At 35.3% G+C, this 26,354-nt stretch overlaps 3 protein-coding genes and 1 pseudogene across 3 annotated transcripts; 2 read left to right on the top strand and 2 right to left on the bottom strand.

Moving 5' to 3' along the window:
- The first annotated feature begins 9,847 nt into the window (after nt 1–9,847).
- LOC100264708 (putative germin-like protein 2-1) lies at nt 9,848–11,097 on the top strand. Its single transcript, XM_002266947.5, has 2 exons — nt 9,848–10,052; nt 10,334–11,097. The coding sequence occupies exons 1-2, from the start codon at nt 9,938–9,940 to the stop codon at nt 10,867–10,869; spliced, it is 651 nt and encodes a 216-aa protein (XP_002266983.1). The 5' UTR covers nt 9,848–9,937; the 3' UTR covers nt 10,870–11,097.
- Nucleotides 11,098–14,712: 3,615 nt separating this feature from the next.
- On the top strand, nt 14,713–16,034 carry LOC100259518 (putative germin-like protein 2-1). Its single transcript, XM_002266191.3, has 2 exons — nt 14,713–14,877; nt 15,227–16,034. Exons 1-2 carry the CDS (start codon nt 14,766–14,768, stop codon nt 15,760–15,762), a joined length of 648 nt encoding a protein of 215 aa, XP_002266227.1. The 5' UTR covers nt 14,713–14,765; the 3' UTR covers nt 15,763–16,034.
- Nucleotides 16,035–16,085: 51 nt separating this feature from the next.
- LOC100264690 (probable protein phosphatase 2C 28) lies at nt 16,086–18,520 on the bottom strand (annotated as a pseudogene).
- Nucleotides 18,521–20,166: 1,646 nt separating this feature from the next.
- On the bottom strand, nt 20,167–25,093 carry LOC100242406 (uncharacterized). Its single transcript, XM_002266105.5, has 5 exons — nt 24,707–25,093; nt 23,562–23,774; nt 22,865–23,013; nt 22,721–22,789; nt 20,167–22,631 (listed from the first exon to the last, which is right to left on the bottom strand). The coding sequence occupies exons 1-5, from the start codon at nt 24,902–24,904 to the stop codon at nt 20,435–20,437; spliced, it is 2,826 nt and encodes a 941-aa protein (XP_002266141.2). The 5' UTR covers nt 24,905–25,093; the 3' UTR covers nt 20,167–20,434.
- Between the last annotated feature and the right edge of the window lie 1,261 nt (nt 25,094–26,354).

Genomic DNA, 26,354 nt, shown 5'->3' with positions numbered 1-26,354 from the left:
AATTTTAGGAATTTTATATCTAATGTCTAGATTGATTCCAAAAGCTATAAATGGTATGCTTTAGACACATTAAATGCAGATTTAAAACTTACAAGTCCTTACAACTCTATTAAGAGTCATTTATAAGACATTTGAGAGTGTTTTGAACGTTTATTTGTTAGAACCTTCATTTACAGCGCTCATACTTGAATATTAATTTGCCTACCTACACTTTGAGAGAGTTTCTTTATATATATTGTCAATTAAGTGTAACCTTTGTAAAGTTGAAGAAAGGCATGTAGATAAAACTTTAAGTTAAAAAGGTACATTGGAACATAAGAGTCTAAATGTAAATTAAGAAGAACAAGAAGAGTCTTGGTTGAGAAGACCATTGGAATAGTAGGATATATACCTCAAGGCTCATGGAGGAGCAAGAGGGCATAAAGTTAGTTGGGTTGCCGAATGATGATAAAATCTCTCCCCCATTTTTATTTTTATTTTTGTTTAAATAGTTTTTCTTTGCTTACTTTTTTTATTTTTTAGCATTCTAGTTTCTTTGTTTGTGTGCATATATTGATTGTGCTAAATTTAGATAAAAAGTTTTTTAAAAGAGCCATCAACCAATTCACTCTCCCTTGGGTAATTGCCTAGGTTTGATTAGCAAGATTTCTCAAAGTTCAATTTGCATGCATTGATGGAATGATTAACCTACAATACTACTACTATTTCCTCACTTGACCATGCATTGCAATGGAGGACTAGTCATTCAAGGTGCAAATACATATTGGATCAAGCTTTTATTAATTGTAAGCAAACAGTGGCTCAAATCTATTTCTATAGAAGCAAATTTGCATGCATTTATAGTTCACTCACAACTTAAAACAAAACTACCCTAGCTTTTTCTACAAGAGTTTAGAATATCCCATTGGTCATTCCCAGTTTCATTTTGGTCCCCTAGTTTTATGTTTTGCTAGTGCTATTGCATCAAATCATAGTGTCCTCTAAAGGATTTACAGTCTAGGTATGATGACCCTTAATTCTACATGTTTCTACTTTATGGTTGTATAATTCAATTTCAATTTTGCGAGTTGGAATGGTTCTCAAAATACTTCCATTTTCAAGAGCAATTATGCCTGCTTAAAGAAATAAAAACAAGGCAGTGATATTGAATGGCGTCGAATACAGGGATCCCAAGCTTTTTCAGGCCAATGATGCCTTTTTCAACCATCTTTACTTACTAGGCAACACATCAAATTTTGTTGGTTTGAGGGTGACCTCGATTCCTATGACCCAGTTACCAGGATTTAACACTCTTAATATCTCAATTTCATGTCGATGTGGATTATGCACCCTAGGGTATCAGCCTTCCGCACACCTACGCTCAAGCTATTGAAATCCTAACTACTCTCAGGTTTGTCACATCCAACTCCAGAAAACATCTCATAGAATGTAGTTTTTTCAAAAACAAGGATAAAGAAAAATAGAAAGATATTGTAGAAGAAAAAAAACTTGAACGACATCAATTCATTAATCATCAGAAATTATAAATAAAAAAACTTAATCAACAACTACCCACTATAAACATGGACAAAGGATTAAGTCGTGAATAAACATGCAAAAACTAAAAAACAACCAACACCTAAACACTAGCAACAACAACTTTGAAACATTCAAAACAATTAAAAATTAGCAGTCCTAAGTACATCTTCAACACTCCTCCTTGCTTTAGGAACTGCAAACACCAAGTTTTGTCCTTAGAATTTCAAATTTGTTAACTTGCAGTGGCTTGGTGAAAACATCCGCAACTTGATCTTCTGTTTTGCAATAGAGAAGAATCACATCTCCATCTTTCTGCACTTCTCTTAAGAAGAATAACTTAATATTAAAATGCTTAGTTTTCCCATGAAACATAAGATTATGAGAGATAGCAATGGCAGCTTGGTTGTCAATAAGTATCTTCATGCTTTCCTTTTGCTCCATGTTAAGATCATTTAAGATATTCCTTAGCCAAATAGCTGGATTTACCGCAGTTGTGCCAATGGCTACAATTTCTTGTTTTTTCGAGCACCAACAGAAAAAACCAGAACCAAAAGTGAAATAGTAGCCTGAAGTACTCCTCATATCATCAATGGAGCCTCCCCAATCACTATTTGAAAAACCAACCAACTCGAACTCTTTGCTTCTCATAAATTTGATGCCAAAATCACAAGTGCCTTTAACATATCTAATCACCCTCTTTGATGCCTTGAGATGCATTTCACTTGCACAATGTATGAACCGAGACAAAATGCTTACAACATTCAAGATGTCAAGCCTTGTTGTTGAGAAATACATCAAGCAACCAATCAAGCTTCTGAAATATGCCTGATCAATCTTGTCAGTTCCATCATCTTTACTGAGCTTATCCTTTTGATTCATAGGAGTTATTATCTCTTTGCATTCATCTAATTTGAACTTCTTAAGTATCTCTTTGGCGTATTTCTTCTGACAAATAAAAACTTCATATTCACTCTGCTTGATATCCATTCCAAGGAAAAAAGTCATCAAACCTAGATCCATCATCTCAAAAACTTCCATCATCTCTAGCTTAAACTTCTCCACAAAACTTGTGTGATTCCCAGTTACAAGTAGATCACCCACGTACAATGAGATGATAAGAATGCCAACTCCATTGTGCTTGACATACAATGTTGATTCAGATAAGCTTTTAGCAAATCTTAAATTCAACAAATGTTCGTCGATTTTGTTGTACCAAGCTCTTGGAGCTTGTTTCAGGCTATAAAGAGCCTTATTGAGAAGATAAACCTTGTCTTATTCTCATTCTTTTACAAAGCCCTCAGGTTTCTCAACATAGATTTCTTCCTGCAAGTAATCGTTTAAGAAGGCTGATTTGACATTGAGTTGATACACTTTCCAATCATTTTGAGCAGCTACAGCAAGCAACATCTTGATGGTATCTAATCGAGCAACTGGAGCAAATGTATCTGAGTAGTCCATGCCAAAAATTTGATTATAACCTTTCATAACAAGTCTTGCTTTGTTTTTGTTAATAGAACCATCAACATTGAGCTTAGTTTTACACACCCATTTAACTCTAATCACCTTCCTGTCTCTAAGCCTTTCAACAAGAACCCATGTTTTATTTTTCTTTATCATTGATAGCTCTTCCTTCATTGCAATCATCCAATTATGATTCTTCATTGCTTCTTCATAGTCTACAGGTTCACATATAGCAATATTGCATCTCTGATATACATCAGAAAACAACCTCGTGCCTTTGACTGGAACATCATCTACCATATCATTCTGCCAATCTTTATTATTTTGTTTTGCATCTTCCCAGTTCCATTTTTCATCTTCCATAAAGTGCACATCCCTGCTTATAACAATATTTCCAGTTTGTGGCTAAAAAACATTATAAGCTTTTATAATAGAGTTGTAGCCAATGAAGATGCCTGGAATGCTCTTTTATCCAGCTTATCTCTCTTGACCTATGGAACGTGAGTGAAAGAAAAACAACCAAATATTTTAAGGAAGTGCAATGATGGTTTATAGCCATACCACACCTCAAAGGGTGTTTGATCCTTCACTGCTCTTGTGGGAAGCCTGTTTTGCAAGAAAATAGTTGTGTGTGCTGCTTCTGTCCAGAACTGCTTAGGTAGATTCTTATCATGTAACATACATTTTGTCATCTCCAAAATGTATCTGTTTCGTTTCTCACTTACTCCATTTTGTTGCGGAGTATATGAAGTGGTAAATTGATGTTGAATGCCCGCCTCCTCGTAGAATTGATTGAATGATTCAAATGTGTATTCCTTACTATTGTCTGATCTGAGAGTTTGAACTCTACAACCACTCTCATTTTCAACTTTGATTTAAATTTCTAGAAGACTTGTGTCACCTCAGATTTGTGCTTCAAAAAGAAGATCCAACACATCCGAGTAAAATCATCAATAAATACAACATAATAAAGACTACCTTTTAAAGAAGGTGTTCCTTGAGGGCCTGCAATGTCTGAATGAATCAATTGCAGCTTCTTTGATGCTCTCCATGTCGCCTTGGGGAATGGTTTTCTGTTTTGCTTACCAAACTGACATGCTTTTCCATTTGGAATGTGATCATCAAGGTCTGGAAGGCCATTTGCCATCATCTTAGATTTCATTTGTAATAGCCCCTGATGATGATAGTGCCCAAGCCTTTTGTGTCACACCTCTATGATATTTTCTTTGATTGGGAAAGTGATTTGCTCATCCTCCAATGGATTTAAAGCAAAGTTTTTCCCTCTCATTTTTACCTTGAAAATATCTTGGCCATTTGCATATTTAATCAAGCAACTTTTGTCTTCAAACACAACTTTATAATCCTTTTCAATTAGTTGTCCAACACTTAACAAATTTTGATCTATTTCAGGGACATACAACACATTAGAAATGAGCTTTGTACCTGAACAACTTGAAATTGCAACTGTTCCCTTTCCTTCCACAGTTATGTACTACCCATTTCCAATTCAAACCTTCGACGTGTTTGTGCTTCTTAGTTTCCTGAATAGATCCTTTTCATGTATCATGTGGTTAGTGCAACCACTGTCAATGAGCTAACTCTCACTTGATTCCATACCAGAGAAACATGTAGCCACGAACAATTGATCCTCCTCTTGATTAGCAACCTGTGCCTCTTCACCATGTTGCTGATTTTTGTTTTTGTAGATGACAACTTCATGCCCCATCTGGTTGCATTTGGTGCACATGGCGTCAAGTCTTCTCCAGCATTTGAAATGTGGATGAGATTTTCCATCACAATGTTGATAAGGAGGATGGGCCTTTTTTTTTTTTGTTTCCAGCTTTGCTCTTGTTGTTGTTGGTTGTATATTCTCCATTTCTGCCTTGATGTTTTTTTACCCTTCTTGTTTTTGTTATTTCTTGCATTCACGTGATGCTTAACTAGTAAAGCACCCTTGATAGCATTGTCTTGCCTCATAACTTTTTTTTGCTCCTATGCTTGCAGTGCATTTAAAAGCTCCACGAGTGTGATAATTGACAAGTCCTTAGTGTTTTCTAAGGTTGTAATGGATGCCTCAAATCTTTCAGGCACCGTCACAAGGATTTTTTCAACTATCCTTGAGTTTGGCAAGGAAGAACCAAGTAATCTAACTCGGTTTGCAATGTTAAGCAACCTTTCAGAATACTCTTTGATGGATTCTGTCTCCTTCATCTTCTGCAACTCGAAGTCCCAAATCAAATTCACAACTTGCATTCCTCTTATTCTTTCATCTCCCTCATATTATGTCTTTAGATAATCTCAGATCGCCTTTGCTGATCTTAATGACATGATATGAGTGAAGATTGTGGAAGAAACGACAACATACAAGTAAGTTTTTGCCTTAGACTTCTTTGTTTTTCTTTCCTTGTGATGCTTAATCTAAGCCATCGTCGGATTGTTTGGAAGAGGAATGATTTCATAATCCTCTTCTATAGCTTCCTAGAGGTCCATAGCATCAAGGTACGTCTCCATCCTAACAACCTAGAAGTGATAATTGTCACCATCAAAGACTGGAGGGGCGATTGAAGAAAAGTTTGATTCGGCTTCCATGGCGTCTTTGAGAACTCAACCTAGCTAAACACCACTGGTCCCTTAAGAGTAGAGGCTCTGATACCAATTGTAGTTTTTTCAAAAACAAGGATAAAGAAAAATAGAAAGATATTGCAGAAGAAAAAATCTTGAACGACATCAATTCATTAATCATCAAAAATTATAAATAAATAAAAACTTAATCAACAACTACCCACTATAAACATAGACAAAGGATTAAGTCACGAACAAACATGCAAAACTGAAAAACAACCAACACCTAAAAACTAGCAACAACTTTGAGACATTCAAAATAACTAAAAATCAGCAGTCCTAAGCAAGTCTTCAACATAGAAGTACTTCAAAAGGGTGATGTTTTTATGTTCCCTGTTGGTCTCATCCACCTCCAAAGAAAGACATGGCATTGTGGTAGCCCTCGTAACTCTTAAGTAGCCACAATCCTAGGGTCATCACAATTGCTAATTGAGTGTTTGGATCTAAATTAACCAAATATTTCAAGTGACTTTCTTGTGAATACTTTCTGGACAGATAAGAACAATGTGTACCACATCTAATCCAAGTTCTAGTGAGAGGAAAAGGCCTATCCAACCAACTAACCCTATTTCTGTCCGTGTCTTCAAATGTTAGTTTTAAAGTCTATTTACTTTTGCTTTTTCATTATGCTGTTACTGGGAGAATGGCTATTCAATATAAATTCTTTTTAGGGCATGTTTGGTATATGGGAATGGGGAATGAGTATGGATATTTTGTTTTCGCATTTCTCCTTAAATAGTAAGGATTTTGGTCTATCCTAACATGTTTCTATTAGATTTTAATTAGTGTAATTAAGAATATTAACTAGAAATCAAGCCGGGTACTAGAACCATGAAGAGTAGGTTCTCCCAGTCAAAATGATTCTCATTTTTAAGCCATGCAATCATGTGATAAATCTATGTATTATCTTATGGGATTACAATATAGAAGCTACATATATAGGATTACAACAAAACAGGTTATGGGCGATGTAAATTTCCATGAATCTATGCATATTCTCCAAGAAGGGTTTTATCTTCAAAGCAAATAATCAAATTGATACTTGCATCTAGCCTGAACTTCTGATTCTTTTCTTGCATGAAATCAATGTTAGAGATAGTAGATATCCTTCTCACTAGGAAATAAGTTCAGAAGATCTAGTGCTCTTAAGTGTAAAGATCGTATTCTCCAATAGAGTGCTACCTTAAATGTGAGTAACCAAGTTGACATCTGCAACTTGCTTCAAGTTCTGATTCTTTTCTTAACTATAGAGACGATGGATATCTATCTCCCGGGGAGAGAATTTGACATTTAATGCCAAATATATCTATGCACGTGATTTCTACTTGTCCCGGTTCATTTCAGATGTTGGAAATAAGTTCTCAGATTGTGTTAAAATGTTTTTCTTCCTTTCCTTTAACTGCTCTGTAACAAAACTAAATGCAATTAGTTACCTATTCATATATATATATATATATCATCCCTAGTAGGTTATTGCATATAGAATTACTACCCTAGATATTCCAACAATAAAAAATAAAAATAAAAATTTGGGACTACACAATAAATTTGGGACCCATGAAATAGTAAATTAAAATTTCTCTTGTATTATCACTACACATTCATGCAATGTTCCACTTCTTCACTACCTCAAAACATCCTAATTAATTTGATAGCAAAGCACTTAAATGACATAATTAATAGAGTAGAAGGAAAACTAAGAAAGCACATCATGTTTAGGCACTTTAACAACACAGTCAATTCAGTAGAACGAAAGATAAGAAAGCAACACATGGGAAAGAGAGCAGATTTGCAAAAAATTGAACATGAAGGAGATGGGGCTGCAAAGAATTGGGTTACATACAGACCCTATCTGCGGTTAAACGCACCTTGGGCACATTGGGCCTATTTCTGCGGCCCATCTAAAACCATTGTATTGTTGCGACATAATAGCACACCAAGTCTATAGGGCCATACCACAGAATTTTTCCACTTAATTTGGCGCTAGCAGCAAGTATGGTAATGGTTAGCAGAGGCGAAACTCTCCACTCTCTTGAACATTACTATACACACTCTTTAGTCATGGGACCCCTACTAAAGTTGTGTGACTATCTCATCATTTTCTCCTAGTGTGAAGTCCTTATTCCATTGGTAAATATTCAAATTTCAACTCCATTTTCACATGCTTTAAATTAGCAAAAGGTGGCCCTTCTACAAGATAATATCATTTTTATTCTCCCACTACACTCTGGCATATGAAGCGAATATGCCTTACATGTTTTGGTTCCTTCTTTGTCTAGATTGGATGATCGAACTTCTAACGTAATTTTTGTTATAAGTGAAATGACTTCACAATAATTGCTGCTGAGGTTGAATTTGATTTTTATGCGTTCTCCAAACTGGATGTTTATTCTATATGTCCATTTTTTTAACCTAGTTGCTGCCGCGCCAGGACACTGGAAGCACACTACTTTATATATGTTTACCTATTGGCATAATTATTTGTCGATGTAGATGTTGGGATGCAATAAAGCCCCTCTTAAGCTAGGGGATGGGTCACTTAAATGATGACTCTTAAAACAGGTCTACGAAGTGTGATATCGAATGTCATAAAAAGTTTGACCTATTATCACTAAACATCCATTGATTTTTAGAATAAGTGATCAAAGTCTGATCTAAGATCAGTTGACATTAACCGGTGTACATAATTGGTGCAACATAGCTTAAATGTGAAATTGAAAATGTTATATTATAGTTATCTTCTAATGGATCATAATATGGTTTATATTAAGGAAATTTAACGTCGTAAAAGAACAATTATTAAAAGAAATTATCTGACAATGGTCTTTAATTTTATCACCAGGAAAATTTATTTTCATATTCTAACAAATCAGCCACTTTTGATAGCAATTATTCATCTTATAACCACGATGATGTATAGTGGAGGTACATATGGCAATTGCGTTTATAGCCCGTGTCAACAGTTTTTAATCTAGTCATGTTTTATTTCGATGGCCTGTATGCTATAATGAACCATCTTATAACCTTAGATATAGGGCTCCTCTAGTAATGGCTGACACTCAGCTGCTAATTAATAAATAACTGAATTGGTCTTTTCTGTTGTACTTTCTTCAGCTCTGAACCACCAACCAGGTTGCAACACCTCATAATATTGCTAAGGGATAATGCTGTTGCTTCACAGAAAATGGAAGGGTATATAAATTTGTTAAACTTATCTTTTTTCATATGAATTATATATAGACGGACATGGTCCAATTGTGGGGCTCATATTAATTATCTTAAAAGTTTGGTATAAATGATGATTAAACCTATTTGTTTATGTTTCCTATGTTTTGTCTGGGTTGAGAACATTCTCTAGACAAAATGATACAACAAACTATTGAAGGAATCACAAGTAGGAGTGCACTAACTGAACTGTTTAAATGCATGGATTGCAGGTAGCCGGCTGTCCCTTTCGCTGTTCTTTCCCAAAGGAACCCAAGCCCGAGTTGGGAAATATCAGAAATCATATAGGCATTTGCTTTCGTTAAACTAATGACATCCGGAAAACTTGTATTCTTAATCCACCAATGTACTATTCTTGAATCACTTGAGTCTAAGGTGGTAATAAGCCTATGGCAACCACATATGTACATATGTATATATAAAAATGAATGTTGTTGAGGTGTCTATTTTGTATAAAAATAACTTATGGAAGTCACTACAATCATCCATGAAATATTCATTAAATAAAACAAAATGGTAAGCTTCCTATGTCAATCTCTATCTCCGTTTCAATTCATTACATGTGTGCTGTTTGGTTGACCAAGCCGTACAGATCTAATCTAAGCAGAAGCAAAAATAAAAATAAAAATAAAATCTCGTTCTTAACATATAGTGGGTTGCCTCTTACCATTTCTATTAACCTCTATCCTAAGCAGCACCTAGAAGCAAATTGAAGGGATAAGGTAGCATATTTTGCAAACAAATTGCACTGTTCTTACAGTTTCCACTGGGGTATTAGGATGACTGTACCCTTTCAGTTCTTAGGGGCACCAGAGAACACTTTGCCCCCTTTCTGCAAAAGCACAATGATTATAAGCCGTTATCAAACCCATTAATTGAACCCCTCATGGGACCAATAGGAAAAAGACAAAGTCTTTAGGTAATGATAGCATGCATATAGGATAGGACGGCAAGCTTTTATTAATCTGTGAACCTTTCCCTAGTTCTGAAATCTTTTCTATATAAAGAAAGCTAGCTGCATGCATTTGTAGTTCATCCACAATTGAAATCTCAATTATCTTAGCTTCACCTACAACTCAATTTCTGTGATAAACTGAAGTAGAATTTTCCAATGGCCATTCCCATTTTCGTTTCTGGTCTCCTAGTTTTATGTTTTAGTATCATTGCTATTGCATCAGATCCTAGTCCTCTTCAGGATTTCTGTGTTGCAGACGCCAACAGTACAGGTATCATAACCTTTGTGCATGTTTATGCGTTATGCTTGAATGGTCTTGAAATACTGAGCTGGATAATAACCTTCACTTCTATTTATTTTCCACACTGGCAGCACATTCCTAATTCACCCAATAGATTCTTACCCCCCTCCCCTTACCTTATTCTAATGTTAATCAACTGCCTTGAGCTCTACTCTTGGAGATTAACTTCTAAATATATTTTGTACGTCTAAGCTAAGTTGACTCTTGCATTAACAAAGTTGCCTAAGCTAAGTTTTTGCTTTGTGGTGCAGTTCTATTGAATGGTCTGGCCTGCAAGGATCCCAAGCTGGCTCAGGCCAGTGATTTCTCTTTCAGTGGTCTTCAAATGGCAGGCAACACATCAAACGCGGTTGGATCTAGGGTAACTCCTGTTACAGTAACCCAGCTTCCAGGACTTAACACTCTTGGCATCTCATTTGCCCGGGTAGACTATGCACCTTGGGGTATCAACCCTCCCCACACGCACCCTCGGGCCTCTGAAATCTTAACTGTCCTGAAAGGTTGCCTTGAAGTCGGGTTTGTCACCTCCAACCCTGACAACCGTCTCATTACGAAGATACTTCAAAAGGGTGATGTTTTTGTCTTCCCCATTGGCCTCATCCACTTCCAAAGAAACGTGAGACCTGGCAGTGCTATTGCCCTAGCTGCTCTGAGCAGCCAGAATCCTGGAGTCATCACAATTGCTAATGCAGTGTTTGGATCAAAACCTGATATTTCGAGTGACATTCTTGCAAAAGCTTTCCAGACAGATGAGGCCATTGTGAAAGACATCCAATCAAAGTTTTAGAGACAAGGTCAAGGATTGCTGGAACAAGAAAGGGCCTGTTCAACCAATCAGTCTTCTGTCTTTGTTTTTCATTAGCGGTTTGAGTGAGTTTGCTTACGTTTTGCTTTTCTATGTAGTATTGCAAAATCAGTGTCTAATTTCATGCCAAGAAGTTCACCATGATCCCGAAATCATGTAATTCCAAAAAGCTTAGGGGGCTTTGCTTCTGGACATTATAAGACTGGCAACTATTTATGGAACAAAAGCCTCTTTCTATGTGGTGCCTTTTTGGCTTTTTCTTGTTTAAAATATTAATAAACTCGTTTCTAATTTGATGCATATACTTCTTTATGGATATGTCAATACATTGTGCTGATGAGTTTGAGAACAAAATTTAATGGATCAGAAGGTAGATGCGTTTTAAAGTGAAAATTGCAAACAAGAATCATTGAAGAGCGTGGCAACCATCAATCAGATGAAAATCTACTGATCAAATAATAGCATTAGTGATATATTAACAAGTTTTGTGTCTCTTGCTCTCTTGATAGTATGAGAAATAAGAGAAACAAAATTTTAGGGGGGGAGATGGGACGCATCCATTTTCATAAGCACGAAAGAGCAAACAGAATGCTTATCCCTTTAATCCTATTAAGTCACCCACAATGGTCATATCCGAATACTAATTGGCCAATATTTTACAGCTCATGATTTGGACTGGAGTGTCCATTGCCCTTGTTATAGAAGCTTTACTAAAAGGACAGCTTTAGCACATTAGCTTGTATATATATTTATATATATATATAGACAACTTACAACTAGGCTGACAGTGGAAATTTCAGTCCTTTCATTGAAGCTTAATTTTATCAGGCAACAGACACTCTAGCTCAAATCATGGGTGATAAAATACGTGCAAATCATGAGCGATAAACTACAAATGTGTTCGGATATGACCATTGTAGGTGACAGGATTATAGTGAAAACTATTCAGCAGCTCTAAGCGAAACTTCTAGATTTGTTTCATAAAAATATTTATATTCCATCATTGTATTTTTATACTTTTTCCCAACTCATTGTTTAATAAATTATTTCTTTCTTTCTTTCTTTTTAGAATATCTAGTGTGCTAATGTAAGCTCTTATATCATATACTGTGTAGGTAGAAGCTTCATAGCCAATATATTAGTGTAAGCAACCATGCCAATATTCATGGATGAGAAAATCATTTCACTATATAATAAAAAAAATTATAGAGGACCAAAAAATAGATGTACCAATACAACCGTTTAGTCTTGAAACATGCTATGTTTTTTCACTCTTTATATCTACAACTTGAACAATCATGGGTACTTGAAAGTGTCAGGAACTTTCTATATACTTAGTTTTCACAAACTTATCTCATCTCATAATTATTTTTCCTCTCCATGACATAGGATATTTATAAAAATATTTTTAATAAATTTCTTTATTCTATAAAAAGAAAATCATTATTGTGATGATATATTAGGAAATGATATTTTATTCAATATTCTCTACTAAAAAGAATATATACTAATTGGGTATTTGAAACACTTTATAACAATCTTTACCTTGAAACAAATTTGATCAAGTAAATCTTTTCTCTTTGTAATACATGTTTGCACCGTATACTTACCTTTTCCACTTATGCCTTTATGGTGGTGAACATGCTTTACCTTGAAACTTGTTTGAATTAAATCTTTACTCTATACCATGGCTACCTTGTGTACCTACTCTCCTCATATGCCACAATCCCCTTTGTGCACTACAATCTTGTTGTGCACCACCTTATTTGCTTCTATTATATCTCCACAAATTTAAACTATTTAGTCATTTCATTGTTTTTAATTTTTAAGATGTAATAAGTGTATTAAAAAAAATACACTCACTTCAACAAATATTAAACTAAATTTTATGATAAAATGTTACTTTTAACCACAAAGTTACTTTTCATTGTTAAAAATATGGTGGGAATAATCCACGTGCAACATATAGTGGGAATAATTACGATTTTAACCACAAATTATTTGTCGTATCATGAAAAGTCATATTTGAAGATTTTCAATATCAATATTGAATCGTGGTAAGAGAAAAAAATGATATCATGTTCAATTTTATTTGATTTTTTATGATGTTTTATTTTTTCTATGTTTCCCTTTAAAAAAATTTGGTAAAAAAAAATATATATATATGTTCTCTAAAACCTATTCTCTATTTCACTTTGTTTCTAAAAACTAGAAACATAAAATAATGATAAAATAGTATTATGAATTTTAAAAAATAATTTGGGGCCTTAAAAACAAAAAAAATTGTGCCCCAAATTGTTTTTTAATCATAAAGCCAAATAGGCTTTGACATATGATGGTATTGTATTCATCTACAATTTTAAACTCGTTTAGGTACAACGCACCTTACTAAGCAACGTGAAAATGCTCACATCTTTTTCCCTAAAATTTTTAGATACAGATATAGTTTATGAGAACCATAAGAAAATCAGGGAGAGTTTTAACAAGTTCCAAGAAGTGAAGAAACAACCTAAATGATTGTTTTAAATTTATATTAAATTTTTTAACATATACTAACTTGAGTTATATATATATATATATATATGATCTTTGAAAATATTTTATCATAGGAATTATATTATGGTAGAAATTTAGATAATCACCTTGCATGGTAAAATCATTTAATAAATTCTAATTTAATAAAATTATTTAAAATTAGATTTTAATTTATTTTAGAATTGAAGAATCATGCTACCAAGTTGATTACTAGCTTGGATATGAGTAAACCTTATGATCTGGATAGGAGTAAACTTTATGATCAAACTTTTCATATGGGGTCACAGGTCTAGTTCTCAATACTTGGAATTTGGGTCTTGGCATATATTTACTTAAAATCTGAGTGGATCTCAATATTATACACACGTTTGAACTTATATCTTTAAAAATGTGTTTCACAGTAATTTTGAGAAGTGTTTCTAGTATTTCTAATACTTGAAAAATGAATATTTTCAAGAGTTAGAAAGACTAAAAACACTTCCCACAATCATTGCCAAATACACTCTACATTCGAATAAGTCCCAAGATACTAATAAGGAACCTTGATTCTTGGTTTAAGCTGGAATTACCAACTTAACTATAAGTGAGTACAAACAATATACATTGATGAAATATCAGATCAAATCAAGCAAAACGATATAGTTCCTGCCTCAATCATAAATTCCTCTTCTATTCATTCCATATATGGTGTTTGATCAACTGAGCCATCCAAATCCAATCTTCAATATATCCAGAAAAAAAAAATGAAAAACGCAAAAATGAGCAAAAAATAGTGACTCATCTTCATTTTGGAATGGAGTCTCTCAGTCACAGATGGGACAAACCGAATTTTAATTCTTAACAAAAGAGATAATGGTGGGATATTAATTTTTGCTAATTAACAACTTGCATTATTCTTGCGGTTTCCACACGTACATGTCACTGAGAGGACCCTTTCACTGCAAAGAAGCACAAGAGAACACCTTGCCCCCTTTCTGCGAAAGAACACTGATCATTTAATATTAATAAGATTGTATTCAAGCATTAACAAACATCTTAAATTCTATGAATTAAAAATGAAGATGACAAATAACCCCATTAATATACAACCCCTAATTGTAGGACCACCGAAAAAAAAAGTCTCAGGGAAAGATTGCATGCCTATGATTGAATGAGCAAACTGCATTGGCACGTACTATTTCCTCACACGGTATTCACGGTGCATTGGCACGTAGGACGGCAAGCTTTTATTGAATGTAAAGCCTTCCTATTTTCCAAACCTCTTCCTATATAAAGGAGGCTGCATGCATTTATAGTTCATCTAAAACTCAATTCTTTCTATAACCCAAAGCTAGAACATTCCAATGGCCACTCACATTTTCTTTTCAGGCCTCCTAGCTTTATGTTTTACTATCGCTATTGCAACCGATAATAGTCCTCTTCAAGATTTCTGTATCGCAGACTCCACTAGTCCAGGTATGATCAGCCTTATGCATATTTCTGCTTTACGGTTATATGTAAATTGCGGATTTGAAACTAGGAATAAAACTTGGAGTGTTGGCCCAAGTAAGACTGCACTGTAGTACTGTTTGGTCTTAACTGGGTTGTCTCATGTTCTTGATAAACATAGCTGGATAAATTAAACTTTTGGTTTCTATTTATTTACCACACCACGGGCATACCTAATATGACAAATATATATTCTCTCTTTAACTTTATTCTAATGTTAATCAGGTGGCTTAAGATTGGCTCTTGAAGAGATTAACTACTCATGTATATGTAGATATTTTTCATATCTTGTGTTTTTGCTTTATGGTGCATGCAGTGATATTGAATGGTCTGGCCTGCAAGGATCCCAAGCTGGCTCAGGCCAATGATTTCTCCTTCAGTGGCCTTCACATAGCAGGTAACACATCCAACGCTGTTGGGTCCAGGGTGACTCCTGTTACAGTAGCCCAGCTATCAGGACTCAACACTCTTGGCATCTCATTTGCCCGCGTGGACTATGCACCTGGGGGTATTAACCCTCCCCACTTGCACCCTCGAGCCTCAGAAATTTTAACTGTTCTGAAAGGTTGCCTTGAAGTCGGGTTTGTCACGTCCAACCCTGATAACCGTCTCATTACAAAGGTACTTCAAAAGGGTGATGTTTTTGTCTTCCCTGTGGGTCTTATCCACTTCCAAAGAAATGCAGGACAACACAATGCAGTTGCCCTAGCTGCTCTCAGCAGCCAAAATCCTGGTGTCATCACAATCGCCAATGCAGTGTTTGGATCTAATCCAGCTATTTCAAGTGACATTCTTGCCAAGGCTTTCCAGACAGACAATAAAATTGTGAATGACATCCAATCAAAGTTCTAGAGAAAAGCTTGAAGGCTCGCCGGAATAAGGAAGTTCCTGTCCAACCAATTAGTCCTGTGTCTGTTTGAGTATTTGATTAACAGTTTGAGCGAGTTTGCTTACCCTTTGTTTAATTTTTTATGTACTGTTCCATAATTATCCTTCCTTTGAATGTTGGAAAGTTCGTCATGATCCCCAAATAATTTAATCCTAAAATGCCTGAGAGGGGCTTTGCCTCCTGACATTATAGGACTTGCAACCCGATTCGGAATAAAAGCCTCTTGTGTTTTTTCTTTTCTTTTTTTTCAAATTTTCTTGTTTATGGATGTTCGTACACTATAATTGGCAACACTAGAGAATTTATAAAGCAAACATGTAAATTGAAACAAGAAGTTGCAGTGGTAAAGAAAACATGCAGTGATGGTTGTCAATGGAAGGCGACCACAACGCATGAGATATCTTCATGGCTTCCCCTAGACAAGGCCTCCTTAATCAACTCCTCATACGTTTCTTGACCATCCCTCAACTCTCTAATGCAATCAGCCGCTTCTTGGTTTGACATTACCTGCTTTTTATACACGAATTTATTATTAACACAGTAGCCTCAGAAAAATCAACTTGGTTTTGTATTTGTTTAAACTGCAAGGCCAGCAGTGAATGACATCTCTTAGCATGATCTCAGATGCAGCACCAGTGGTAAAATCCCCTCGAAATTGCGAGTGACGTATCAAGTAATAAACATGAGCCTAATAGTTGCACTAAGGCTCACAGAGAAATACTATTCATTTATTAAAGTGAAATCTAAAAAATCTTACGTTCCACAGGCCATCATCTGCCAAGATTATGAATTTGACATCAGTGTCCATCATCACAATTGCTACATCTGGTTCTGAAGTTATGTGCTCCTTTAGCTTCTCATCTCCGATTGCTCTAGCCATAGCTAACTGCCCGTCCACCCGGGGAACACTCCTATGGTATATCACAGAAAATGCTAAACGAACATATATATATAACCCAAGAACCATAAGAACTATCTAGTATTAACTTCAACGGAGAACATTCTTCTTAGTATAACATATTCAGATGGAGTTTTATTTATTTATTTATATTGAATAACACATTTCATGTCAATTATTCTGTAGCTGGTACTTCATAGGCATATCCAGATTATGACGTCCATTGGTTTTAGACATTATAGTGCTTAGTACGTACTTCTTTTAGAATGTACTAATACATTAAATTCTAGTATAATTTATGTTACAAAATAAGATAGATATTTAGAGCAGTTACAACAAAAATATAATAATTATAACCCTAAAACTATACATCATCGCATATAAGTATAATAATCATGATCCCTCTGTTATTACCGCACAACCCCCAAAAACTCTCATAATTTTAGTTTTACCATATATGTTGCATCACAAGCTTTTCGAGTCGAACCAAAAAGAATTCTAGTCACCAAACTCTTAACAATTTGTGGTTGTTATTAATCACTTATATGCTCCTCAATGTTATTCCCATTGTGGCAAGTGATATAGTTCATAAGAATTGGCCAACAACTCTGAAACAATATGAAGCATAAATCAATTTATAAGGCCAAAAAAGTGAAGAAGAAACAATATTGACACCAATCAGGCTTCATTATCTTGTAACATGCCCAAAAAAATATCTGAATAATTTTATTCAAGCAACATATGTTATTAGTCAAGTGCAAGATTTTCTCATACAACTGGAAATGTGAACATGTGGCTTACAAACTATAGCTAGAATACCTGAAAGTTTGGACACAAATCCACCTCTGCTCTCAACCAGGCTTCTCTCTTTCTGTGGCTCATGATCTACTGTTATCTGTTCCACTGAGCTTTCTCTAAATATTATTGCACGAGAATCGCCAACATTGCCTACAATTAGCTTCTCCCCATTGATTAATATTGCTGTAACTGCTGTTGAACCTCCTCGAGAACCAACGACGCTTTCCAAAATCTCATCATCCTTAACTTCGTATACTCTCTAGATAGCTCGTTTTGGGTTGGTCCAGAAATCAGGCTATTACAACATAATTAGGATTTGGAAAGTCTAACACAAAAGAGATGATATCCGTACACAAAATGCTGAAATCAGATGCGCCCATACCTTCTGTAATATGTTATCAAATAGATGGCTGTGCAAGTATTCTGCAACTTGTTTACCAGAGTGCCCATCAAAAATTGCATATAACCCCAACTCATTGCCGTTGATTTGCCTCTTCTCTGCAACAATGTAGTCTTCCATTCCATGATCCCTTTTTCCTCTCACTAAGTGGAACCCATGGGTGACAAGCCGACGACTTGAAAGCTTCTTATCATCTTCTATGTTCTTGTGTAGAGGACCCAGATCCGAACTCAACCTGCATCATCATCTACAAAACATAAGGAGTAATGACCATCAGAAGTAATATCATTCTCATGGCAAAATAGACAAGGGTCGTACATGGAACTTTAACAAAAGGACTGTATTGAGGTTCACAATTTAAAGGGCAGGGAAGAAAAAGAGGGGTTAGCCTAGTTGTGACTTGTGAGAGTCTTGTCTTAAGGAGAAGGAAGAGTGGTATCAATTTATCCTAGTTCCTTTCTTTTTTCCCTTGAATTTTGTCAAATTTGTTCCTATCCAATCTGGGCCATGGAGCTGTCTTCACACCCTCATTACATGATCCTAACAAGGCCATGCAATCAGAATCGCTGGGACGGTACCTCTGCTGAATCTTCCGCAGATGAAAAGTTCTCTTCTGAGTGATCATCTTTGCTCTGCAATTAAAGTGTTTTGAGACAAAAAAAAAAGGCATATAAGGGATGAATAGTGATACGAGACAAAATGGTTAGCTTCTTTTTAGTCTAAAATTCAACTATTTGCTGAAACCATAGAATTATTTATGTGCATATAAGATCAATCAGGAACATTTGGGTTATACAGTTGCAAAAGAATTCATTACATAAGGTCTCTGCTAGATGTGTCATACGACAGTTTCCGATGTATTCTAGAAGGCGTTTTAGCCTACATTCATCTGAGGAAAGTCAGGGAACCCGAAGCCTTCTCCATGACTACTACCTTTGTTCTAAGGCTCAAAGCAGAGAAGTAGAATTCTCTTGGGAGCCCAAAAGACCTTCACTCTCTCCATTTGGCATCCAACTTCAGTTCCATCACTAATTTGGGCCAGACCTACCCTTGACAAAATGTTGAAGGTATGGAGCCCGTTCAGTCTTTAAGTATTTATTTTGGTCTCAATCCAGGCAAGAAATTGATAAGAATCAGCCCAAAAATCCCGTTGTGGCTCAGGCCTAGCTAGCTACTCAGTTTAATTAAATGATAATAATAATAAATAAGGAAATGGTTCGATTCTTTGTGATATGATATCAATGTTTTCAAAATTGGTAATTCCAATCATTTTTTGGATCGTTTTTATTTCAATTGTGGTGGAGTGGAAAAAATAATATCAAAATATATTCAATTTTATAATTTATATATTATTAAAATTATAAATAATTATACAAAATATAGAATTTTTCAAGATCCAAAAATTGATGTTGAAAATTTAAAGAAATATTGATTCAATATTGGTTTGATTAGTATATAACATTTCAAAAGTTATTAATTGTTTTTATAATATTGGTTATATTTTCCCATTATTTAACTATCACTCTATTTGGACTGTGAAATCTGAATTAGTTTTGTTGTGTTTTATTAAGAATGTCGAAGGTCGAGCTGCTCTAGAGAATTTTTTAAACATTTTGAACATTTTATAATTTTGAAAATAGTATAAAGAAATTTTATTTAATGTCATTGAATATTATAACTAGCCCTTGTTGCAAATAGTTGTCACCATGGAGCCAGAAATATGTATCGATATAATGGAGAAATGAAACTCTGCTTCTGGGTTGAAGATTTGCACAATCCAGATTAGAAGAGTTGAGATCATTGTGTGTTGAATTTGCTGCAGGGATCCGAGTGTCGATCCACTTCTTCTCAGATCAGACTGGAATCAACTGAAGATCTATTGGAGCATCAAAATGATGAGAATGAAGACTTCTATCTGATGATCAATCAGATTAAGTTGTTGAACTCGGGCTCATTTGAGTACAGAAATATCTCACTCAGGTTAATTGAAATTTAACTTAATTGAATTGATTGATTGATTCAATCTTTCAAAATCTGAAGTAGCCAAAGCCACACCTGATCAGACAAACAAATAAGGGCATTCAAAAGCAGATTGTAGAAGAGCATAAAAATCTTGGGAGAATATTTAGCCATAGGTTTTGGGAGAATATTTGCACTAGATGGGTTCAATCCATCTAAAGCCATCTGATGTTAGATTGAAAGCCCTTGAACTTTCTGAAAAGAAAATACATATGGAGACTGATGGGTCAGTGCCTCCCCTTCATATGCAAGTCTCAAGAACAGCAGGAGCATCTGTAGATGAAAAATCAGAAGGCCACATCTGGGTGTTCACAAACTTCTTTACAGTATCTATATAAATGTAGAGCAGATATACTGAGCTTCATGAAAAAAATAACACAATGATCATGTAACATGGAGAAAGGAAAATGGATCAAACAAAGACCTCATATCAAACTAAAACTAGAACACAGACCTCATTATCAAACCCTATCGCCTCAGAAAGACCTGCTTTGATTCTTTCTTTGAAACAACATTCAAGTCATGTTCGTGGACTTTCAGTATGAAGAGTTATGTCCCGGAAAACCTGCAGCCTGTTCCTTCTTTTTGGTCTTATGGTGCTTCCAGAAGTAGACATGGTTTCATTTGCTGGAACAAATTTATAGCCTTCAAAGTTCAAGGCCTTCTTTGGCAATGGTGATGGACGGCAGTGCTCTGCAGGGTCTGGTTCCTGCTGCTGGTCAAAACACAAAGAACGCCGTGCAGTTGGATTATTCCTTGATGAAACGTCACTTCCAGGTGTATTGTATCCATCCTTTAGATCAAAAGCTTCCAGCTTGTAGCTTACATTATCTATCTCGTGCACTGAAGGAGGAGTCTGATGGAATATGTTGGAATTGAGATTTTCATCATTAAAATCTTCTCCATGGCTCCAACCATCATACCACTTGTTTGGAGTTTGGAAAGAAAACGAGGGTTTCTGATAGCAGTAATCCAACTTACTTTCCAGGAAGACAGTTCTTCCAACTAGTAATTCTTGCTCTTCTTCTTCAACCATATCTGCCCAGCTCATTTTGTTTTTACTTGTAGAGGAATCCTGGTTTGGCAGCTGTGGATTTCCCTCAACTTGTTGGAGGCTCATCAGTTTTCCAGAGTTCTCTCTAAAACATTTGCCATCAAAACTATATCTCAATCTCATATCCCTCATGACATGGATATCAGAGCTCTGTTCCCAACATTCTCCATCAGTGATAGTTGCTGGTGCTATTGCTTTATCAAGAGCTGTTGGTGATTTCAACTGCATTCTGGGACTTGAATTACTTCCTTTCATCGCAAAATTGTTCTTCTCACCATTTTCCCAATAATACCTTTTACTGTCTCCATCTGCAGTAGGTTGCCCATCATTGAAGCTTGCAGGTGCTACTACTTTACTGAAAGCTGCTGGTGATCTCGACTGCATACTGGGACTCAAATTGCTTTCTTTCACTGGAAATTTCTTCTGCTCAACATTTTCCCAGTAATTCCTTTGCTTGTCTCCATCCGCAATAGGTTGGCCATCATTGAAAGTTATTGGTGATTTCTGCTGCATACTGGGACTCGAGTTACTGTCATTCATTTGGAATTTCTTCAGTTCAACATTTTCCCAATAATTCCTTTCCCTGTTTCCATTTGCAACAGGTTGTGATTTCGATTCTATAACTGCTTCATTTTTCAATTGGGAGTACTCATCACTCCCCCAAGAATTCCATTTCCAGTATCCATTGAGGGTAGAATAGGAGATGGGTTCTGTCACTACTTCACTTTCCACTCGAGTAATACCTCCCCATGACCCCCCAGGAGATGGTAAACTCTTTTCTGATGTTTGCAATGCGATTTTCAACTTTTCATTACTGGAAGCTTGTAGGCGTCCATCAGGATTTTGGGGTGCCATTGCTCCTGCTTCCTTGGCTATAGGGTCCTCAAATGATAGCTTACGACCTGGGCTGTCTGCTGTGTTCTCTCCCCAGGTACTCTTTCTCTGATCTGCCTTACTGAGCAAGCATGGACCTCTTCTCTGTTCAGTAGATGGGAGTTTTGAATTTCCTCTAACTGGAAGTGGAGAACCATAAGTCCTTCGTTGTACAGATCCTACTTTATCGGTTGCACTCACCCAATTTCCCTTCCTTCTACTGGAAAAATCAGACCTCTCAAATGGGTTTTCAAGCTGAGCTCCCTTTTTCCATTTATCAGCATACAGATTCTGTGGAGACTGTGCACTGCTTAATCCAAGACTCATGCATTTTGAACTTTCTTCGTCAGGCTGAGAGAAATTATCCTTATTCTCAAACTGGTTTTGACAATAAGATCTTCTATTTGGTTTGTCCAAGAGCATGGTTTCTTCTTGTTGTCTTCCTGCCCGCCTTCTAGAGGCAACCAAGCCAGAAAGATGGTCGTTCTCCTCATTAATACAGCTATTAACTTCTATTGAGTTTCTAGAAACCAGAGATCTCAAATGCCTTCTCATTTCCTCATGACCTTCCTGTTCATTTGGGTCAATGACTGAATTTGCCTCTAGTTCAGTTAGTACCTGAGAAGCACGTTCAAAAGACTTGACATAGGAATCATCCATCCTTCCATTTTGAGATGAAACTTGTATGGCATAAAGCATCGCTTTAGCTTCTTTTATTTTGTTCATGTACATCAAGCAGATTGCTAGATTGCATTCCTTATTCCTATCTGGATCCAGAGCTAGTGCTTGCCTGCATCAAAATCTCTTTGGTGAAACCAATGCTCCCTTTTTCTGGGAAATATATTTGAAGCAAATATATGTTGAAGTGAAAAAACTTACTTATAAAGTTCTCCAGCAGTTTTATAATTACCTTGCTGCAAGTAAGCCCAGGCTAAATTACCTAGTAACCTGCACTAAGAGGAGGAAATCAGATAAACATGAACTAAAAAGAACCAAAGAGAGGAAAATATATCTGATGTTCACCTTGATTTCTCTTGCTCAATACTAATTTGAATCTTCTTCCCTTGAGATCTTGCTATCTTTGTCCTTTTCCCACCAAAAGCTGAGCCTTCATCAATGTTTTTCAATTTGTATTGAAGCATTTCAATCTGCTCATCTAACCTACCAGACCTCTGCAAACGATGCAAATGAACATACAAATATATGCATTAGTTCCCAAAAGATGATCAAATGAAAACCATTATCGGGTTGATTCTTGCACATTAAGGGTTGTTGCTAATTTCCTCCAACAGAAACCGACAGCCATCAATACGTTTTCATTTTTATCATAAAGACATGATCTTCTAAGAGTAAAGTTAAACTCATCATCTCTTATGCTGTTCATTCTCCACTGCCTTCATAGACTGCAGTACAAAATTGGAGCTTTAGTTCTACCCAGCTATTTGTTTCAAAAATTTCAGCTGACAATCTTTCTCATCAAGGCCTTCGCCTATCTTTATTTACTTGAAAATTCATGCCTTCACTAAGCCCCTTTCTACAAAGTTAGGCACATTTTACCTAAAATCTTGAACTAATTGAGAACGATGGATATGCATATCCGCCTAAAACAGTTGACTGTACCAAGACCACAAGCTACAACATTACTGACTAAGCAAAATAGCAAGTTGCAGAAAAGAGCAAGTGAAATATAATTTGTAGTTTCAAAGAAACTGTGGTTAACCTTGTATAGTTCAACCAGTACGTTGTCAAGAGATTCCTGAGATTCTTGGGGGCAGAGGTGGCGAAAGGATTTAATTGCTTCTATTGCCTCGTCAGAACGATTAAGTTGTTTCATCACAACTGCCATGTCTTTCAAGGCACTATCAACTCGGTCCCCGGAATTTATTGCTGCCCAGAACAGGGAGATGGCCCTGTTTGGATCCTTGTCTATCAACTGCAGTTCAAGAATTCAAGATTCAAGCCACCAACATAAGCAGAAACATAATTAGAAATGATATACCAGATCAATTTGACAAAAGAGTGAAGAAAAACAAAAATCTAAATTATTGAATCTGAGACTTCCTTTTCAACTGCTTGGAAACCTGAGAAAGAAAAAGGCTCTGCTCAACTGAGACTTGGAACCAATGTTAAACCCCTGCCTCATTTCTTTTCCTCAATTTTCTGAGTACCCAAACAGGGGTCATGAAAAACCAGTAACTTCTTTTCAACTTAGATGGTCAGTCAAAAGGTTAACCAAATATAAATAATAATTAAAGATTAACCACACATCTAAAATGGAAAAAACATATCAGATGATGGATTTCCATAAAATTTTGACCTAAGAGATATAACAAATTTAATCTAACCATACCAGGAAAACCAAAAATAATTCAAGTAGTTCTCAACTCGTCTGGCTTCTTTTACCGGGAAAATGAAAAGAATTCTTGCCAGCAGTATTAACCAATGCCCAAATGTGAATTAAAGACATACAAACCCAGAACAAAAAAAGGAGCATGCACAGCTTAAACATATTCAAAGAAGTACAAAAAGAAAAATAAAAAGAGAATGAAGATCTTTGTCTAGAAAACTTAGGAAATGACTAGAAAATAGAAAGAAAATTCCTAGATTCATGGTTTCTTTTATGTTTAATTCCAAGAAAATAATAGAACTGTACTCGACCAAACCAAACAGTGACATTAGTCTCAGTCTTAGTTTCTTCTCTTCTCCTACATTTCCCGGGAACCAAACAGAGGAACTGCGGTACATCAATTCTTGAAAAACAAGAACCAAATCGAGCACGAAAACCCTACTCAAATCCATTAAGGGAGAAAACGAAACAAAAGCCATTATTCTAAAACGACGTCGTATTAAAGAAACCTCACATACCTGAACCTGTTTGGCCCTGACGTACGGCGAATCACCAGCGGGGACTTTATGCACCACATGGAAAAGATCATCTTTATTTGCCATCGATCGCGTCTTCTCCGACACCGGCGTCGCCGAAGAGAACGACGCCTTTGACTTCCAGGTCGGCGGCGGCGTCGAGAACCCCTTCGCAGGAAAATTGTTGTTGTGGGACCACATCTGGTGAGACACGGTCTTGGTCGTTCACGACGGTCGGAATCCTACTTATATTTTCCCGGAAGGTTTCAGCTATTTTCCAGGAAAATGGGTAAGAAAAGGTGAGAAAGATGAGTGCTGAGTGGGGTGGTGAGATAAGCGAGAGAGAAAATGTGAAAAAGTGAGACATGAAAACTAGCCGTTTTATAAAATAGCCGTTGGGATTTGAGACTTTTCGGTTATATTTGGCGCGACGTTTGGATATAAAGCAAAGTGGATCCCAACTGATCATTAGTTATGAAGGTATTTTTTATTATTTGTTTATTGAGCTGTTCGTGTGTAAATTTAATAATAATAATTTAATCATTTTTAAATTACTAAAAATGACGAGTTTTTTTATTTATTTATTTTATAGGATTTTCATTTGGTTAAAGAAACTAAAGGTTCACGTAATTAATTGTTAAAAATTAAAATCACCATCAAATAAGTTCTTAATATTTAAATATAAAAAAAAAATATTTTTGATAATATTTTATATGGATTACTCAATAATAAATGGTTTTTGGAAGAAGTATCCAAAATTCGCTTGAAATGATTTTCTAATTTTTCAAAAAATAATTTAAAATTTTTTACCCAACTCTTCACTTCTCTCTCTCTCTTTTATTTATTTAATATAGAAAATGCTTCCAAGCATTATAAAGTCTTTTATATGATTTATTTTGGAGTTTTTATGTTACAAAGAATTAATTATTGAATAAAATTATACTAACGGCTTAAGTAATTAATTTCTTGAAAAATTCCATTATATACTTAAAATTCAATTAATAAAACAAATCGAACATAAGCTTAAATATTAAATTAAATTTTGATTAGCTATAAATTTAATTAGAGTGCTTATGTTTGGGATATCATTTAAATGCATAGAAAAATAAAGTAAATTAGAAAAGATAAAAGATTTACGGGATTTATCGTAATTATGTCTATACCATTTTAGTCTCATTACAAAGTCGATCTATTTGATGGATCTAAATTCCGTAAGAGCATAATAAGACAATTCTTCTTTAAAACTACACTACAAGAAAAAAAAAAAAAAAAAAAAAAAAAGGCAAACAATGTCAACTTTTTAAGTGTCAAGAAAGATAAAAGATGATTCTTCCCTAAAATGTCATCTTTCGCCCCGTCATTGTATGTTTTAATCAACAATGATGTTTTTAGGAAGTGCCATCTTCTATCAATGCTTTCAATGGTGCTTTATAAAGTGTCATTATTGAATAATATTAACAATGACACTTGTAAAAAGCACCATCTTTGAACTTTTCTTTCATTGAATATTTTGTACAAAATTACCAACATTGACACTTATGTGAGCATCATCTTTAATTAATTTTATTAATAACACTTGTACAAGCGTCATCTTTGCAAATTTTCTATTAAAAATAGTATTTATATCATATTATTAAAATAATGAATTTAT

Source organism: Vitis vinifera, chromosome 10 (genome assembly GCF_030704535.1).
Source record: "Vitis vinifera cultivar Pinot Noir 40024 chromosome 10, ASM3070453v1".
Lineage (NCBI taxonomy): Eukaryota > Viridiplantae > Streptophyta > Magnoliopsida > Vitales > Vitaceae > Vitis > Vitis vinifera.
The sequence above is the reverse complement of the archived record's forward strand: the minus strand, read 5'-3'. Positions and strand labels throughout refer to the sequence as shown.

What these genes read in the sequence shown, in the direction of transcription:
- LOC100259518 (XM_002266191.3), top strand. Translation starts at nt 14,766, where the DNA reads ATGGCCACTCACATTTTCTTTTCAGGCCTCCTAGCTTTATGTTTTACT. An exon ending in CGCAGACTCCACTAGTCCAG is followed by an intron (nt 14,878 to 15,226) that starts GTATGATCAGCC and finishes TGGTGCATGCAG; the next exon opens with TGATATTGAATGGTCTGGCC.
- LOC100264708 (XM_002266947.5), top strand. Translation starts at nt 9,938, where the DNA reads ATGGCCATTCCCATTTTCGTTTCTGGTCTCCTAGTTTTATGTTTTAGT. An exon ending in TGCAGACGCCAACAGTACAG is followed by an intron (nt 10,053 to 10,333) that starts GTATCATAACCT and finishes TTTGTGGTGCAG; the next exon opens with TTCTATTGAATGGTCTGGCC.
- LOC100242406 (XM_002266105.5), bottom strand. Translation starts at nt 24,904, where the DNA reads ATGTGGTCCCACAACAACAATTTTCCTGCGAAGGGGTTCTCGACGCCG. An exon ending in ATTGAGCAAGAGAAATCAAG is followed by an intron (nt 22,790 to 22,864) that starts GTGAACATCAGA and finishes CTCTTAGTGCAG; the next exon opens with GTTACTAGGTAATTTAGCCT. An exon ending in ACTGCTGGAGAACTTTATAA is followed by an intron (nt 22,632 to 22,720) that starts GTAAGTTTTTTC and finishes ATTTTGATGCAG; the next exon opens with GCAAGCACTAGCTCTGGATC.